The sequence below is a fragment of the Cupressus sempervirens genome, chromosome 9, assembly GCF_028749045.1.
Source record: "Cupressus sempervirens isolate cs-2001-9-10 chromosome 9, ASM2874904v1, whole genome shotgun sequence".
NCBI classification, from domain to species: Eukaryota; Viridiplantae; Streptophyta; class Pinopsida; order Cupressales; family Cupressaceae; genus Cupressus; species Cupressus sempervirens.
Window position 1 is genome coordinate 283,646,807 of NC_143126.1, and position 18,943 is coordinate 283,665,749.

Sequence of the window (18,943 nt, forward strand, 5' to 3'; positions counted from 1 at the left end):
AATTTTATTCTTTTATATTTTATTTTCCTCCGGTTTATTAATTGGTACAAGCACTAATTAAAGCATAGTTAATTATTTAAATTAATACTAATAATCAAAGCTCATTATTTAAATGTAACTTTAATTTAATTATTATTAAATAAATAATTATAATAAAGCAATATTAAATCTATAATATTTTAATATTTTAATTATCTCTTTGTCCAACTTCTCAAATTAGACTTTTAAATTAAATCTTTTAAACTAAAGTACATATTTAATTAATTTATAATTAATTAAATATCATCATATTCTAATTTCTCTTTAACCAATTTTCTAAATTTAGACTTCTAAATTTGGATTAATATGTTTAAATTAAAGCACATATTTAATTAGTTTTTAGTTCATTAAATATTTTCATACTTTAATATTTTTTTTTAAAATCAAATAATATTTAATAATTCTCGATATTACATAATTAACCAAAATATTATAATTAAATCATTTACCAAATGAATCACATAGTGAAATCCACATAAAAGAAACATTACCAAAACAAACCAATGCTCAAAATCAAACAACAAAAACAAAGATAAACTCATAGGTTTTTAAAATGGTGAAAAGTTAGTTACGAGTCTTCCTTACAAGACAAGTATTTAGGCTATGGCCGGGATTGGACCAAAATATTATCTCCCCATTCTTATCATTGAGTTATTGTGATAGGTCATGCTCATCCTGGCAATTAAGGGAAGTTGATGCCCGATACCTACATTCTACATAAAAGACGAGAATGTACATGTAAATAAATATAGCTAAACTAAACAAGCAATGGTAGAAAGTGGTGCATTGTGTGGATCTTGACTAGCAAGTGACTACGACTCCCTTTCTCAACCACATTAGAAATGTCAAACATAAAAAAAATATACATGCACACCATACACATGTATTAATAGAAACCGCATAAAAATAGTTCATCTACTAATCATCATGAGATAACTAAAAGTTATTAAATGAACATATATATCATCATAGAGACAATCATGAACATATGAAATAATTGAATAACTCAAGTAGCTCATCACATAATTCAACTGAGTATAAAATGACATATAATTAAATTTGGTTACCAAGTACTGATAATCATAAAACACAATTAGAAAACTGGCCTAAAAGAATTTGACAATACAATCAGAAAAGTTAAGTAGGGGTAGGGATTACACCCCATTTGACATTGATGGAAAAATAGGATGAAAAACCATCAACCTAGAATATATCTATCTGAATACTCTCCCTCATTGATATCAAATTCTCTTTAGCTGAATATTCCCTTGATAGGTGTTACTCTTTCTCATATATAATTAATCTCCCTCATTCATTTATAAGGTTCTTCATGTATTACTTGCATCCATTAAAATCATTGAAAAAGGTTTTCATATGTAAATCTAAGAATCACAAGTGCTCATTATTCAATCATCTCCAAAATAATCTAGCAAAATGTAAAAAAAATTGAGTGCCAACAAACAATATTGTACACATCTTACCCAAAAGTTCTTAATAGCTCTTCCCAAAGTGACTACTCCCCAAAGAAGCATTACCAAACATCTAGTCCAAGTGTAAGAAAATGCTCTAAATATAATAGATTAATGCAATCTTGCATCAATTACTCAAAAGAAGGTGGATGAATGACCCCAATAATGCCTCTAGGATACATAAAACTATCCCTAGCCAATGGTTTTTTAAAGCTATATACTATTCATTCATTTGGATTGACATACTCCAATTCAATTTTCTTCTCCACTACCTTCCCTCTAAAGAAGTGATACTTTATAGCAATATTTTTAGTCTTTAAATGTAGTACTAGAATCTTTGGCACAATAATCATGCCTATATCATTACAATGAATGATAATAAGTTATGGAAACTCAATACCCATGTCCTTAAAAATACACTTAATCCAAATTATGTAATTACAATTGTTTTTTGTTGCTACAAACTCTACTTCTAGTATAGATTATGATATACAATCCAATTTCTTTCTTAGCCATAAAACCAATCTTTCTCCCAAGAAGAATTCTCCTCCACTAGTGCTCTTTCTATCATCTACATTTCTTTCCCAACATACATCAATGTATGCACATAAGGTGGAATCAAGCGATCTATCATACTACAATCCATAGTCTAATGTACCCTTCAAACATCTAAAAATATATTTACTACTGTCAAGTACATGACTTTATGATTTTTTGGAATATTTACACAATTCCAACTACATTGGTAGTATCTAGTCATGTATATGTTAGATATTTTAGTTCTCCTATCATTGATCTATATTATGTTTGTGTTACACTAGGTGATTAATCTTTTCTTGACAATTTACATCCTGGGACCATATGTGCTCTAATTGGTTTACCATTTTCCAATCTAAACCTTGCAAGTAGATCTTTGAGATATTTGTTTTGTGATATAAAAATTTCATCCTTATTTTGAGTTATTTTCAATCCCATGAAATATCTTTGCCATTCATACTCATCTCAAATTCATTCTTCATCTCTTCTGAAAATTTCTGACCACCTTCATCATTTCCTCCAAAGATTATATCATCAAAAGATACTTCACTAATAGATAATCCATCTAAATTTTCTTTTAAGTAGAGGTTGTTGTTTGCATTACCTTTCTTGAATCCAAAACTTAATACATGTTTTTCCAATCTCACATACCAAGCTCTAGATGCCTGCTTCAATTCATACTTGATGCCTTTCTTAGCATGCAAACCATATATTTATCTTTAGTCAATAGAAAGATATTAGGTTGTAATGTAAACCTCTTCTTCAAGTTCTCCATTCAAAATATTGACTTGACATCCATCTGATATACCTTAAAGAATTTCTTAGATTCATATTCCAAAAATATTCAAGTCTAGTAATAGGGGAAAAAGTTTCCTCAAAATCAATTCCTTGCTGTTGTGAATAAACTTTACATAATAACCTTTTTTGGTCCTCATCAATTATCCTTTTCCATTCATCTTATTCCTAAATAACCATTTAGTTCCAATAATGTTCTTATCTTTAAGTCTAGGGACTAGTTCCCATGTTTTGTTCTTCTCAATCTGGTGAAGTTCCTATCTCATAGATTTTATCCAATATTAAACTTTACATGATTCATCTGCAATCTTAGGTTTAATTTGTGATGTCAAATAAATTTCATCTCTTACCTACTTTCTTGTTTAAACTCCTTTGTTTGCACTTCCAATAATTTTCTTCTCAAGGTGATTCCTTGTTGCATATCTTTGTGTTCTCTATTTAGGTGTTCCCTATTCTCTACAACTTTAGATCTTGGTTCCTCTCTCTATTCTTCAATCTAAAAATCATTATAAGTTTCATAGAATAATTCTTGCTCGTTCTTATTGTTAGGCCTTTCACTATTACCTGCGTCATCATTAGAATTAGAATCAAGCATCCTTTCTCATCTTTTGAATTTCTCATCAAATTTCTCATTAGTGCTTTCAAATATTATTCTCAATCTTTGATTAAAACATCTATGTATCTTGATTTTCAATGACTATACAAGAAATACACCCTCGTCACTTCTAAGATCAAACTTTCATATGCCATTTTCTCTCTTGATATAACGCTTTTTCCCAAAGATTCAAAAGTATTTCATAGTAGGTGTACATCCAATCAAAAGTTCATTGGATGTCTTGCTAGCATCTCATCTGATCTATACTCTATTCATGGTGTATACTATGGCATTTACTGCTTCTTTCTAATTGTAATATGTGATACATTTCCTTCAAGCATCATAGCTCTAGTTTCTTCTTTCTTCTCTTCCATTCTATTGTGGTGTTTTAGGAGCTAAAAATTTCCTTTTAATCCCATTGCCTTTATAGAAATTATTGAATTAGTTTGATAAATTCTTCTCCACTATCTGATCTTAAACATTTTATCTTTAATCTAAATTCACTCTCTAGTCTAGTCTTGAATAACTTGAATTTATCAAAAGCTTGATAATTCTCTCTAATAAATGATATCCACATCATCCTTATAAAAATTATCAACAAAAAGAATAAAGTAAATTTTAATATAAAATGATCTTATTCTTGTAGGACCACATAAATTTGTGCGGATAATTTCCAAATTATTTGATGTACTGAATATCCTACTTGGAAAAGAGTTCTTTCTCTGTTTAGCCATCACACATTCTTTGTAAACCATGTTAGAAGGTTTCATAATATTTGGTAGATCTCTTACTGCATTTTTATATTGATCTTCATAATATTATCGAAGTTTATTTGACAAAATATCTTATGTCATAGCCAACTATCATCAAATTTAGTGACCACACATGTCATACTAGTAGGATTCAATTTAGAGAACATTATCTTTAATCCTTGTACCCATTCCAATAAGTTTACCATCCGTGTCTTTGTTTATGCATGCCTTCTTAGTGAATTTCAAAAGGTATCCTGATGTAGGAGAATCTGGGGGTCGTAACTTTTGACTCAGATGTGGGTTTTGGCTGAAATTTTATAGGCAATTGTGTGAGGAGTTATTTGGATTGTTGACATAACTTGACTCAATAGGTGGTTGTTTCAACATTTTTATGGGAGTCTGAAATTTCATCTTTACCTCTGAATTTGGATTTTTGTGTTTTTTTAGTTTTTTAGAAAGTTATTTTTTTAATAAATCCAAGATTATATTCTTGATCTTGTAGATTAGTTGGAAATTCATCTTTCTTTAGTTGGGGGTTTTTCTTGGGAAAAATCAGGATTCATAGGATGAGTTTTGAAAATTACCAAAAATGAAAAAAATTGCCAACTATGGTAATTATTGAAATTGTAATAAGTAGGCATTTCAATGTAAATGAAGAGTAAATTTGGAAAAAGTTTAATGTAGAATTCTAACATTTTGAAACTTTTGTGTTGTGTCATCTTTTGATCTATTGTTTGAATGGTTTTGGGTTACATCTTTGAATTCTAACATTCTAAAAATTCTGTGTTGTATCATCTTTTGATTTATTGTTTGAAGGGTTTGGGTTGCATCATATCCCTTATCAACACATTGTCCTACACTTGACAAATTATGTTTCAATCCATCAACAACATAGACATATTCAGTGTTAGTTTTCCCATCAAGTGTAATATATCCTTACCCCTTAATAGGATATGATGCATTGTTAGAAACTCTTACTACTCATCCATCATAACCTTAAATTCAAAATATTTATTTATATCGCCAGCCATATAATGTGAGCATCCACTATCTATGATCCAATATTTTCTTTTCTACATGTGATAGTAATGTTTTTTCTTCTTTTTCAAGAGTTTCCTCTTTAATAGAAATGAATCTTGTTTTGAATTATATTTATCATCACTTTCTAAGAAATTTATGGCTTTGAAAACTTTATCATATTCATCAACAATGAAGAAATCTTTTGTAATCATTGACTTATAGGGCTTCTTACGTTTTGCCATCTTTTCTCTTTTAGGACATTTCTATGAAAAATGATCAAATTCTTTACAAGTCCAACAACAAAAAGCTTTTTTACTTCTAGGTTTTATTCTCATAAGTAATGAAAGACCTTCATCTATGATCCTTTATTCCTCTATCTTCATTTCCCAATATCTAACATAGTCTCTACTTGTACTTGCACTCCTATTTAATTCTCTTTTATCCATTTTTACATTGGTTCTAAAAGAATTTTATCTTCTACTTTGATTCTTATTTTTCTCTAGTATACTAATCTTCCACAATTATTACCTTAGTCTTATTAGTAGGTGGTAAAGACCTTAAGATTTTCAATACTACTTCATCCTCTATAATAGTTCTATAGCAAATCTTGATCCCTAAAACAACTACTAATCTTGGAAATATGACCTTATAGATTCATCTTCTTGCATTCTAGCAGTATGAGGCACATCCTTCCAATTTTATAGTTTAGATTTCTTTGCATACTAATCACCTTCGAAATGATATTGTAATGTAATCCAAATAACATGAGAAGCTTGCAAGTTCTTTACGTCAACAAATTCTAATCCAGGAAGAGAAATGATTGGTGCCTCTCTCACATACATGTTAAACATGAACAGTTCATTATATTCAAAAGAACATGTTTTTGAATATTTATCTTCTATCATAGTTTTACTATCTCTTGCAATCAATCAGTAGTCAATTCTCATGCATATCAAATATTTCTTTATTTTCTCCTTCCAACTTCCATAGTTCTCTCCATCAATTTTTGGACTTTCCTTCCTAAATTCCATGGATCTCCTTAAGGTGTTAAACTTTCTGATCAAGGACTTGATGCTTTAATACCAAATGTTAGAAAGTAAAGTCCATCAATATAATTGAGAGGGATAGGGGTGAATCATTTTTGTGCTTAAACAACTTAAATCAATCTTATCAAATCTAGATCATATAATCAATATATGAAACAACCACAAGGTAAGAATCATGCACAATAGCACAAGATTCTTTTAACTAGGGAAACCCTTGCTCAGAATAAAAACCCTATTTGGAATGATGCCCACAAGATGATGTACTAATATAAAAATTATTTACAAGAGGTTGTGACCTTATTATGAGCCAATTACATATAATCAATACATGTGAGTCCTTGTTAGGAGTTGTTCCATCCCTATTAGGAGTTGATATAAATTCAAGTGAACCTTCTATCCAAAGTGTTCCAAAATTATTCCGTAAAATAGATCTCTATGATAACCCATCCAAGGGTGAATTGACCAATACAACAACTTCTTTTCCAATACAATTCCTTTGAAGTTCTCAACAAATTTCTATCATCATGCTCTATTCTAATCTCATCAAGTTTACATCCACTCATCAATATTACAGTAAAATGTGATACTCTTTTAACCAAGACAAACATCTTCCTTTATACCTTGTTCTAATAAATAATTGATTAATCCTTTAGGCTTCCCCAATATATATTGAATAATATAGAACCTCAATAAGATATTAAAGTATATGTTACATTACATTTACACATCCCAAAAATAATATAACCAAGAATTTGGATGATAGTTAATAAATCATATGTTAACATTTAATGAACTTTACCAAGCGAACTCTAGATTCTGCTACCTCAAAATCATCATCAAAAACATGTATTTAAACATAATCCAAGGCTACTAAACTAAATTCCATCTCACTTTACATATAAAATTTATTTAACAGTAAACTATTGTCCTCCTTATTTTTCTTCATAGACATAGACATAAAATCTAAACATATCCACAAACATGACTCTAGTCCCGTATAACACAACTCCTTACTCATTGACCTTGTTGAACAATATTTCCTCTATAGCTCTAACTATCACAACCAAAATACATATATGTTGACATCAATGGAAAATGAAGTCATAAATTCAACACATAAATAATCAATCTATGTGAAAACTACTCAATCATCTCTCCAATCATGCCAACAATCTCCTCCTTTTGAATACTTCAATATTCATGCTAACAATTTTATTCATAACTTCACTATAGAATCTACTGATGTTTAGGGTAAACTTAATGGTCAAGTTGATGAGGGTGCAACCTAAGAAAAAATGAACACAACAAAAAATGAGACTTTATTATTAGAAATGATATGCTATTACATTCATTACAATAAAAATATGCTCAAATGCATGCCCTATGGGCTTACAATATTGTCAATTTCTGGAGAAAACCCTTCTCACAATACCTTCTCTAGGACTTTACCAAAACTACCTTTACATCACAAGAATTGACCTTAAGTATCCCAATTTAGGTTTAGGTTAGCAATAAATTTTATATTATGCCATTTGACATCCACTACCAAATAGAAGGTTCTAGAAGACACGTCAGAAGTTGTTGCAAAATTAGAAGATTTCAAAAATGGTAGTCTAACTTTTGAGAGGCATAACTTTTGATTTAGGACTCTGATTAACAAACTGTTCACATTTCCAAAATTCTCTCCAAACACTCTATTCACATATGGACTATCTTTTCTTGTTCAACACTTTTTGAGCCCATATGAGGATGTTTAGTACCTCGAATCTGACTTTGAAGTGTTTTTAGGAGGTCTCAAGGAAACTTAAGACTGAAATAACTTTCAAATAATGAAACCTTTTGACCTTATTCTTTTTGAGAGTGGTTCCATTAACAATTATGGCTCTATTACACAATAATGATGATTATGACTCTATTACACAATACCTATTTTTGCACTGGTATGTATCTCAAGGTGCTAAAAAGCACTAACCCAAAAATGTACTAATAGGAATATGAGAGTTGGAATCTCTAGTAGGCCCAAATGAGTATCTATAAATACAAACACATTAAACATAAAATAACACTCAACATATTTTTGGGTGATACAAGATTTCCCTTACACGATTGGATGCTTCTACATCAAAGATCCCTATTCCCCTTCATATCATGTTCCTCTTATTGTATAAGTTTCTTCAATAATGTTCATATTTACTTTTTTGGTCCTTTTCCATGTACCTTAAATTTTATTTCTTTCTATCCACTCCTAATGTGACTTTGAAGGGTAACCTTATGCCCCTTTTAAAAAATAAAATTGATGTTTATATATTTAATTTAAAATAATGCATGTACTCATCAAAAAAGAATTGCAGACTATTTATTATTTATTTTCTAAAATAGATTTTAGAAAATAGAATAGGATTGTCTGATTTTACTTGAAAAAGTACAACTCCTAGAAGTTTACTATTAGAAGACTCTCAACCACTAACAATGCCTTCCTCTTCTAAAATATCTTTTCACTGAACACAAATTTGAATTGATATTTATCAATGAACATTTGATATATAAACATGACAAGATAATTAAAAATGAAAAGCCTTTGTTGGACTCTTAAAAAAATATTTCTTTGTGAATTTAATTTGATTCATGTTCTGAACGTTACATAAATATTTTCATATTTAATAGAATCCACAATAACATATTTTTGATCATCTTCATAGGCAAAGTTTAAAATAACAATTCAAGCACCTGTTGATCGTGTAGTTTTGTCCAATATGCCATGTATTAAAGAAAAAATTGACGGAGCCTCTAAGGAAATGTCATTTGAAGAATCACCTCTTATGTCCACATATTTAGTGGCAATTGTTGTGGGAGAATTTGATTATATAGAAGGAATAAGTGCAACAGGTACATATATATTTTGTATTTCAAAAGAAAGTTTTTGTAGAAATCATGTGTGAGTAATGTAGTGAAACTCACATTGTCAATTTGTTGCATAACTATAGGAAATAAAGTTCGTGTATATACTGATGTTGGGAAGAAAAATCAAGGGAAGTTTGCATTGGATGTTGCACTAAGTACACTTCCATTTTATACCAAGTACACTTCCTATGCTATATGCTCTTTTTCTTTATTAGTGCTCCATATATGTCTGATAGTTATAAATTGATCTCTTGCAACCTAGAATATCAATGTACATTAAATATAATTTATTTTGTTGATCTCTTTATGAACATTCTTAAATATATTCATATTATTCTTATTTACATTATTATTTTTGGATCCTATTGGTAGACTAAAATATGCCTTATAAGTTTATCCTATTCATTCTTTTATTTTTGTTTCCATTCTAATTTAAGCCTTTATTGGTAGATTAAATGTTCTTTTATTTTGATATGATTTATATCCTAATAAAAAAGACTCAATCACCTCCTAAGAAAGATTTCATTTTTACGTTTAGATTTTCTCTTTCGTGAAATAGACTCGAAGAGAGATGTCTATGTCCCTAAACTTGAGGTTTACATCTTAATTTCTTGTTTTGGATTTAGTATGTGAAAAGGAGTTGGAATTTGGAATGCACATAGATCAAAATTTGTACTTTAAAAAAAAAATCAATTAGTGGTACTTAACGAAGTGGATACAAGGCTATGTATATAAATCATGCTTAATTAGAAAATAAAAACTTATTGAAATTACATATAAACTCGATACAATATTAATAATTATAAAATAAAATAATAATAGTAAACTTAATGAAGTTAAAAAAATTTAAAAATTATAGATACTTGAGATATAAGTTTTTATCATAAAATGTTGTACATCTAATTGAGGCTTGGTGATAGGTGTATCAACATTAATGAGCATTTGTTTTGTATTTGTTTCAAAGAGTGTAAACATCATAATTCCTTGAAAATATAAAAGACCAAAACTTGCCAAAGATAACTTTTGTTGAACAATTCAGACAATAAATAAACACTAAGAGTTCCGAACATATGGGCATCTTTTTCTAGTTCTTGTCAATGATTATTATTCTCTATTGAACATTATTTATATGACATCATTCTACATCAATTTCATTGTATTTTGTGATCGTAAAGTCCTCATTATACACTTCATTCAAGCATGGTCAATTTGCATCGACAAACCTAATCATATTCATGATACATTAAGTGAAACTCAATATATTGCATGTGAATCCACTGATAATAATTAGGACCAAATTTTTGACCCTTTTGGTCATCTTTGGATTTTATTATTTCTAAATATTCTAAATACTATTAATGACAACATTGACACTTGACAACTCTTGCAATTTCACAACTTGTCTTTTAATTTTATTTCATGTTTCAATATCCACCCCTTTATTTTAATATTATTTTATAATTCACTTAATAAAATTTATCAACTTTATCAACCAATAATTTTTCCTCTAGATTAGAAGTGGTGACATTAAAATTTCACATTCAACATGGTGGTGTCAACTCATCATCACTATTTCTATGCTTACACATGCAAGTGGTAATCTCATAAGGTTAGGATCATACGTTGATCCATACTTAAACATTGATTGTTCATTTATGATGATTCTTAGAGGTGAATTAGAGACTTTATAGCTTACATACCAATTATCACACATCATTCTCTCCTCTTTTATGATATCTTTGATCTATATTTTAACTCATGACAATTATCATGCAAGAGTTTTTGGATTTAATTGTTTAATTTATTAGCATCAACATTTTGAATCACAATTTGTGATCCATCATTAGGATGAAACATAGTATAAGAGAGCACAAGGATGAACTATCAAGATGAATAACATATTTTTCCTTATACTCTATCATTATATATTCAATCATTATGAGTGATTATGCTTCATAAAGTTTGATTCAAATTTTTTTTGTAAAAAAAATTAGACACAATCAAATCTAAAAAGTGTTTGCATGATTGTCATGTATTGTGGAAATCTCTTCACTTTCATGATCATTAATTAAGGGCAATATATGAAATATCCTTTCTACTAAGGTTTAAATTGAAATTCCTAGTTTTTCATGAGTGTATTTACCAAATTTTAGATAACAAAAAAATAGATAGAATCTTAAAGGAAATTATCTTATTTAAAAGACTTAATATTGAGATACACTAGTTTTTACATGCAAACTCACATGAGAAAGATATTCAATATTTACAAGTTAACATATCCTGCCTATTGTGGTTTCACAACACATGGCTCATTTCTTTGAGAAATGGGGACACCTTACTAAATTTTTTGTCTCTTTTAGAACTCCACCTGGAGTCCAAATTAAGCTCTAGTCCTTTAACTAAGTAACCCAAATGTCAAAATTGAGAAAAAGTGAGTGATATGGTGAATTTCGTGCTAAAAGGTGCACTAGTGCACCTAGTGCACATGTGCACCTATCCAAGGTGCGTAGGTGTGCTATATGTGCAATTGTGCACTTTTCTCCTTTGGAGATGCACACATGCGCACTTGTGAAGATGCAAACCTCCAAAGGGTGTGCACTATCTCAAGCCTATAAAATCCTAGGACCCCCTCCCCTCTCTTCCTTATTTCCTTTGCGCCCTCGAGAATCGTACTTTTGCACCCTTCAAGGTGCACCTCCGCTTACCTAAACAAAAAAACAAAATAGTCATCAAAGGTGCACACATGTGCACCTTCATTTGTGCTAGAAACCTAAAAAACACAAATCCTAAAAAAAAATCTTAAAACACCTACGTAAAAGGTGCACACATGTGCACCTATCCAAGGTGTGCACATGAGCACCTTTCAAACCCTTAACTAGAGACTTCTAAGGTAATGGTGTGTAGATGTACACCTTGTCAAGGTGCACATCTGTGCACCATTGTTTGAACACTAAAAAAACCTAAGACTAAGTAAGGGTGCACACATGCGCACCCCATCAAGGTGTGCATGTGCAAACCCTTAGTAGTTTAAACTACTTTGTCCCCCTTTGCACATGGAAGACACATGTGTGCACTATACAAGGGTGCACACCTATGCACACAATGACCTTTTAAAGGTTATTAAGGACACCTAGCATACCTATCAAGGTGTGCTAAATTGCTACCCAAAGCTTTAAGGGGGATTTTAGTTATTTCTTTATGGTTTTGGTGTTTTTGGTTTGATTTTTTGGTAATTAGGGTTTATTTAGGGATTAATTTTCACTTCTCTAGACTAATGATTTTCTATTTTGTGTAGATAAAATAGCTTCCTCATCATCCTCACTTGTTGAAAATATTTCTCCAAAACTCATTATTTTCAAGTTTCAAGGTGCACCAATGAAATCACGCTTTCAAGATGAACATTTGGAGATCAGAGATACTGAGTTAGAACACATATACTGGAACACATTCCTTGTACTCCACAATAAGCCTAAAGAGAGATCCTCAATGGTGTCAACACTTATCAGATTAGGGTTGGTCAACATGGCATCTCATCCTACATCAGTGCAATCCTTGGAGCTTATTACAGCTTTGGCAGAAAGCTATGTGTCTAAAGAAAGAGTTGTTGAAAGTGTCATAGGGAAGATAGTCCTGGACCTTAGACCTAGGAATATTGAGAAAGTATTCCATCTCCCTAAAGCTGATTAGTATGTGAAGATAAATTATCATCAAGAAGAAAGTTTGTATAGGGACAATGACAAAAAGGGCCACAAAGATCATACAATCATCAATTTTGATTGATGGAACATCCTTGGGATGTAGAGCTAGAAAGGTAGACATGACTAGGAGATATATGAAAGATGACTTCAAATATGCTATTGTACTCTTGAATGGAATTATGGGTCTACTGATAACTAGACATCTTCACATCTAGATGGTCTATTTCATAGATACCATCAGAATAGCCAAAATGCCAATTGATTGGGCTACAATACTGAGTGAAAACTTAGATGAACAACAGGTAGGAGTTAAAGTTGAACCTAAGTTTTAAAGGCATCATACTTGGTGTACTTATTGGTGGCAAGGACAATTGACTATCAAGGATTGTACAAGAAGGGAAGCATGCAAGATTCCAATGCTTGGCCCTATGTGGTATACACTTGGTTGGTAAAGAAGAAGCTCTTAGATCAAAGGAAAGAATTTTGGATAATGAATAATGCTTTCATATTTGCAATCATCTGTTTCATAGAGGTTGATTATGCTAAGAGGATGTCAGTAGAGGGAACAAAAAGGATTGCAGAGATTGATGCCTATTACATCTAGTTTAAAATATTCACTTACTTAAAGATAGCTAGTACTATGGTGAATCCAAAGAAACTCCAAAGGTATCCATCAGATAGGCTCATCTTATTGCAGATTGCAAGACATCTCACATCGGCATATGATATAGTGAGAAATCAACATAAGCAGACATGGGTATGTCCTATTACTATAGGTGTATTTGAGGTAAAGAAAAGAAAGATATTAAAACCTTTGGCTTAGAGTGGGATCAATATCCCTTGGAAGAATACAACTCCCCTTTCCCTTATTTTGATAATACTGGTAGAGTTCAGCATTTGGCAGGAAAGCAGTTTGTGCATGAAGATGCCATAAAAGATCATTGGACGAACATGATAGATGACCATGATATCCAAATAAGGGATTAGTGTAGGATGACTCTATATCTTGCATAGACGACCTTGAAAATAAAGATCCCTCTCAATGCTATTAAGAAAGATAGACAAGATGTCTTACATCCATTATACAACCACAAAAAAATCTATGATAGGTCGATCATGAATGAAGAGATAGGGATGAGAATGAAAATATTAACCATAGGGCTAGCTACATAATTCAATTGACGAGGGAATAGATTAACCTTGACCCAGTTCCGCAAGCTATTATCCTTCAAGCCAGATCACGCCCAATTAAGGGTAAAGGTGTAAAAGTTATAGTACTAACTTTCCTTGCTCAATCCCTAGTTAGGATGGAAATGGTATATCAATAGGAGAGGGAAGTTGGGTATTTTAGGGCATATCAAGGGAAGATTAAGAGGAAATGAGATTCAACAAAGAAAGCTAAGCCTGAGACTAAAGAGCCTCATGATGAAGAGGTGGCTCAAGCCCAAGATACTACACAAGTGCCCCCACCTGGACAAGAGAAAGAATAGGAGCCAGAAGAGAAAGCATAGGAAGAATTACTAGCTAGTCTAGAGGACAAGAAGAGGGAAGTTACAAAAGAAAATCACCCCCATCCCTCAGATTCTAGAAATTATCCCTAAGGCAGATGTAGATGATAAAGAAGAAGATGATAATCTCCCCTTGAGTCGGAGGACTTACATAGCTAGGGATATAGAAGAAGAGCGAAGAAGAAGCTTGACCATGATGAAGGGTGCTAAACTTAATGAAGGGTGCTCCCCTTAAAACCATAAACTCATAGTAGAAATAAAGAAACAACAACCAATGTGAGAACAAAATATGGACTGCTTATTTGCACTTCAAATGTAGAATTATAGAATTCTCAAGTACAATATGCTAACCCACATGGGCGCCTTAATTACAATAATTTGCAAGACAAGTTGTGAGCTATGATGTTCCATATCTTGTGAAAGGTAAATGGAAAATTCAACTAATTGATAAGATAAAATGTGACAATGTTTACTAGATTGAAGGACTTAACTACAATCTGTTGACTATTTCATAGTTAAACAAATTAGGTTAGAGAGTTTAATTTCATCACAGAAAGGCCAACATATTTGATGATGATGGTAAACTGATTGGATGTCATGATCAAACAAGAGGTAACTTGTTCTACCTAGATTTATTTGATGAGACATGTTTGTTTTCATAATATGAAGATATTTGGTTATGACAAGAAAGGTTATGTCATGTAAATTTTGACAATTTAGTTAGCATTAGTAAAATGAAAAGAGTAAGAAGTTATCCTAAACTAAAGAAAGCTAACAATGCTATGTGTAAACAATGTCAATTGGGAAAAATGACAAAGTTAGTTTCAAAAGAAAAACATATTCATCTGATGACCTTTTGGAATTGGTTCATACTAACTTTTGTGGACCTATTGGATTTCAAAGCTACAATAAAGATAAATATTTTATTCTATTTGTTGATGACTATTGTAGAATGATGACTGTGATGTTTCTTACAAAAAAATATGATGCTTTTCAATTGTTTAAGTGGTATTTGGCCAAAGTTGAAAATTAGATAGGGAAGAATCTAAAGTGTTTGAGATTTGATAAAGAAGGTAAATTCATTTCCAATAAGCTCAACATATTCTACAATGATAGAGGAATCAAAAGATAGATGTCTATCTCTAGGACCCCTCCTTGAAATGGAACATTTAAAAGAAGAAATACATCAATTATTGATTATTCTAGAATAATGATGATGGAGAAGAATAGCAATACTAGAGAGAAGCTATAAGTATAGTTGTTTATACTCTAAACAAAGTGCAAGTCAATAAAGGTACAAATGCTACACCTTTTGAATCATGGTATGGTTATGCAACTAATTTGAAATATTTCAAAGTTTTTGGAAGAAAATGTTACAAACTTAAAGAAAATAGGAATGAAAAACTTGATGCTAAAATTGATGAAGGTATATTCCTAGGAGGTTCCACCAAGAGAAATGCTTATAAGTGTTTAAATTACAACACTAAAAAGTTGTGGAAAGTGCAAATGTGAAAGTTGGTGAATATATAGAGAAAAATGAAGTTGAATGTAAGAAAAAATCTAAAGATTACAGTTCATTCATTTATGTGAATGATAGTGCTCTAGGTACTCCACTTGAACAAGAAATCAAAGATGTAGATCCTCAAGAGACTAAGAATGTTGAGTTGAAATAACCAACTATTGAGCAATATATTGTGGGTGTCAAGAAATAGATAAATGATGTTGAGTCATAGACAAAGGGAGGACAAGGTTGAGCATGTAGAACTTGAACCAGAACCTAAAAAAGAAAAAGAATGAGCTTGAAATCATTTTAAAAGACCAACATGTTGAAGAAAAAAGAAGGAAAGATCATGTGTTAGGAAAATATGTGAGAAGACATCATTCACTTGAACAAATCATTGGAGATAAAGAGTTAGGTGTTATGACAAGAAAAAGACTCAGAAGTGATACATGCTTACTTTGTGAGTTTGAGCCCAAATCTATGAAATATGCTTTGAAGAATGAAGATTTGATACAAGTTATGAATGAAGAAATTGAACAAATTTAAAAGGAAAAAACATGGTCTCTAGTATCCACACCTAAAGAAAAAAATGTTATTGGAAAAATAGTGGGTATTCAGGAACAAGATGAATGAGAAAGGTGAACTCACAAGGAATAAAGCTAGATTGGCATGCAAAAGATATGCACAAGAGGAAAGTGTTGACTATGGATAAACATTTTCCCTTGTAGCAAGATTACGAGTAAGAAAATTGCTTGCATATTCTACTTACAAATTTTGATCTTAGATTGGTTTTGACAAATGAGTGTCAACATACTTAAGTCATTTACTTAGTTCATGCTAAACTAGTAGCACATGTTGAGCACAATATGTAAATATTAGACCATGCTGAGTCATCGTAAGTTCCGAGCCACTCATGTGCCAAGTCACTCAAGTGCTGAGTAGATAGACCGTGTCAAGTGATTTAGGAGCTGAGTAAATAGTGGATGCCAAGCAATGTAGGTCCTAAGCCATAATAAAGGGACTGGTCATGCCAAGCATCAGAGACATCAAATACCTATAATAATTTGTCTTACGAAAAAATGACCCTAAGATCAAGAAGCTCAAGAACAAAGCACAATATGGACCAAATGACGTATGATCATAACAAAAATATGAGAATGAATAATTGATGTATACACACTAAAAGTTCTTGTTTATAAAGGCCTCTAGAATGACTAAGAGTTAGCAAAATGATAAGCCTCACTTATCCTCCATTGAGCACATAAGTCTGTGTGATGATGAGAGGATAAGCTTATATAGGTGTATCTCATAAAAAGATGTTGTAGACACTATGTGCTTGATTAGAGTGGGACCAAATATGTTGTCTACATGACACCTCAATTGAATATGCAAACTCCTTTTTTATCAACAAGACAACTCATATGACTATGCATACTCCTAGGTGTCTACATGAAAACTAATAAAATAATTCATTTAACCTAAGTAAACTTATGTAAATTGTAAATATAATTAATTATTTATACTAACACCCTCCCTTAAGTGCAACTTAGGGGAATGCACTTAAGCTCACAAAAGCTATGATGAAAATGCATAATGGGTCTCGACTACTAGGCTATGTGAGATACCCATGTATAAATGCAAATCTCTACATACAATGCTATGCAATGAAATGCAATTTCTCTAAAAATGGAGAAAGAGGGAAAACCTCATGGGAAAAGCCCTCCCCGCAAAAGAGAGATATGTATAATAAAGAAGAGAAGATTCATGTGATCCCCCTAGTGAAAAATCTCGCATCCCCAAGAGATCTCGCGAATGAAGATACTTGACCTCAGTGAAGGGCTTGGTGAAGATGTTTACAATTTGTTTCTCTGTAAGACAATACTATAATGCAATGACCTACTCATGAATCATCTCTCTGATGTAGTTCATATGAACCTCAATGTGTTTTGTGCATTGATGTTGCACTGGATGTTTTGAGATTTCAATGGCACTCTGATTATCACAATGGATGACTATGGGTGTAGGTATGTCAAAACCAAACTCCTTCAAAATATGCTATAACCAAATAGCCTCTATCACCGTAGTCATTGCTCCTCAATACTTAGCATTAGTCGATGAAAGAGTAATAATGTTTTTCTTTTTACTCTACCAACAAATGGGGCTGAAACTAGTATGAAACATATATCCTGAAGTGCATTTGTGAGAATCAATATCTCTAGTATAGTCTAAGTCCGTATAACCCACTAACTATAGTCTAGTACCAGTTGCATAACATATCCCATATGTATGTGTACCCTAGATATAGTGTAGGATGTGTTTAGTTGCCTTCTAGTGACATTCATGTGGCTCTTGCATGAAGCAAGAAACCATGCCAACTGTAAAGGATATGTCAGGGTGTGTATGTGTCAAGTAGATGAGACTTCCAACTAACTATCTATACAAAGTAGCATCAACAAGTAGAGTGGAACACTTTTCTTCTAACTTAACACATGAAAGAAATGGAGTAGATGCAACTTTGCAATCACTCATGTGAAACTTTGAAAGTAGATCAAGAGCATACTTGGGTTGTGATAATGTGATCCTTGATGAAGATTGATGTAGCTCTGATACCATGTAAGAATTTTCCTTAGGGAAAAATGACACCAAGATCAAGAAGCTCAAGAACAAAGCACAATATGGACCAAATGATGTATGGTCATAGTAACAATATGAGAATGAATCATTGATGTATACACACTAGAAGTGCGTATATATGAAAGCATCTAAAATGGCTAGGAGTTAGCAAAATGATAAGCCTCACAACTAAGCACATGTCCACAAAGAGTGGATTATCCTCCATTAACCATAGAAGTTTGTAAAATGTTAAGAAGATAAGATTACATAGGTGTATCTCATGAAAAGATGTTGTAGACACCATGTGCTTAATTAGAGTGCGAACAACTGTGTCATCTACATGACAACTCAGTTGAATATGAAAACTCCTATGTTGTCAATAAGGCAACTCATATGACTACACACTCCTAGGTGTCTACATGAAAACTAATAAAATAATATATTTAACCTAAGTAAACTTAAGTAAAGT

The 18,943-nt window shown here is 31.5% G+C and overlaps 1 protein-coding gene across 1 annotated transcript in view; it reads left to right on the forward strand.

Moving 5' to 3' along the window:
- The window catches only part of LOC149538543 (aminopeptidase M1-like), a 368,334-nt gene that overhangs the window by 21,532 nt on the left and 327,859 nt on the right, over nucleotides 1-18,943 (forward strand). Inside the window, exons 4-5 of the mRNA XM_089799851.1 lie at nucleotides 8,953-9,139; nucleotides 9,238-9,331. Coding sequence (XP_089655977.1) covers nucleotides 8,953-9,139; nucleotides 9,238-9,331 — 281 coding nt within the window. The remainder of the gene's footprint in view (nucleotides 1-8,952; nucleotides 9,140-9,237; nucleotides 9,332-18,943) is intronic.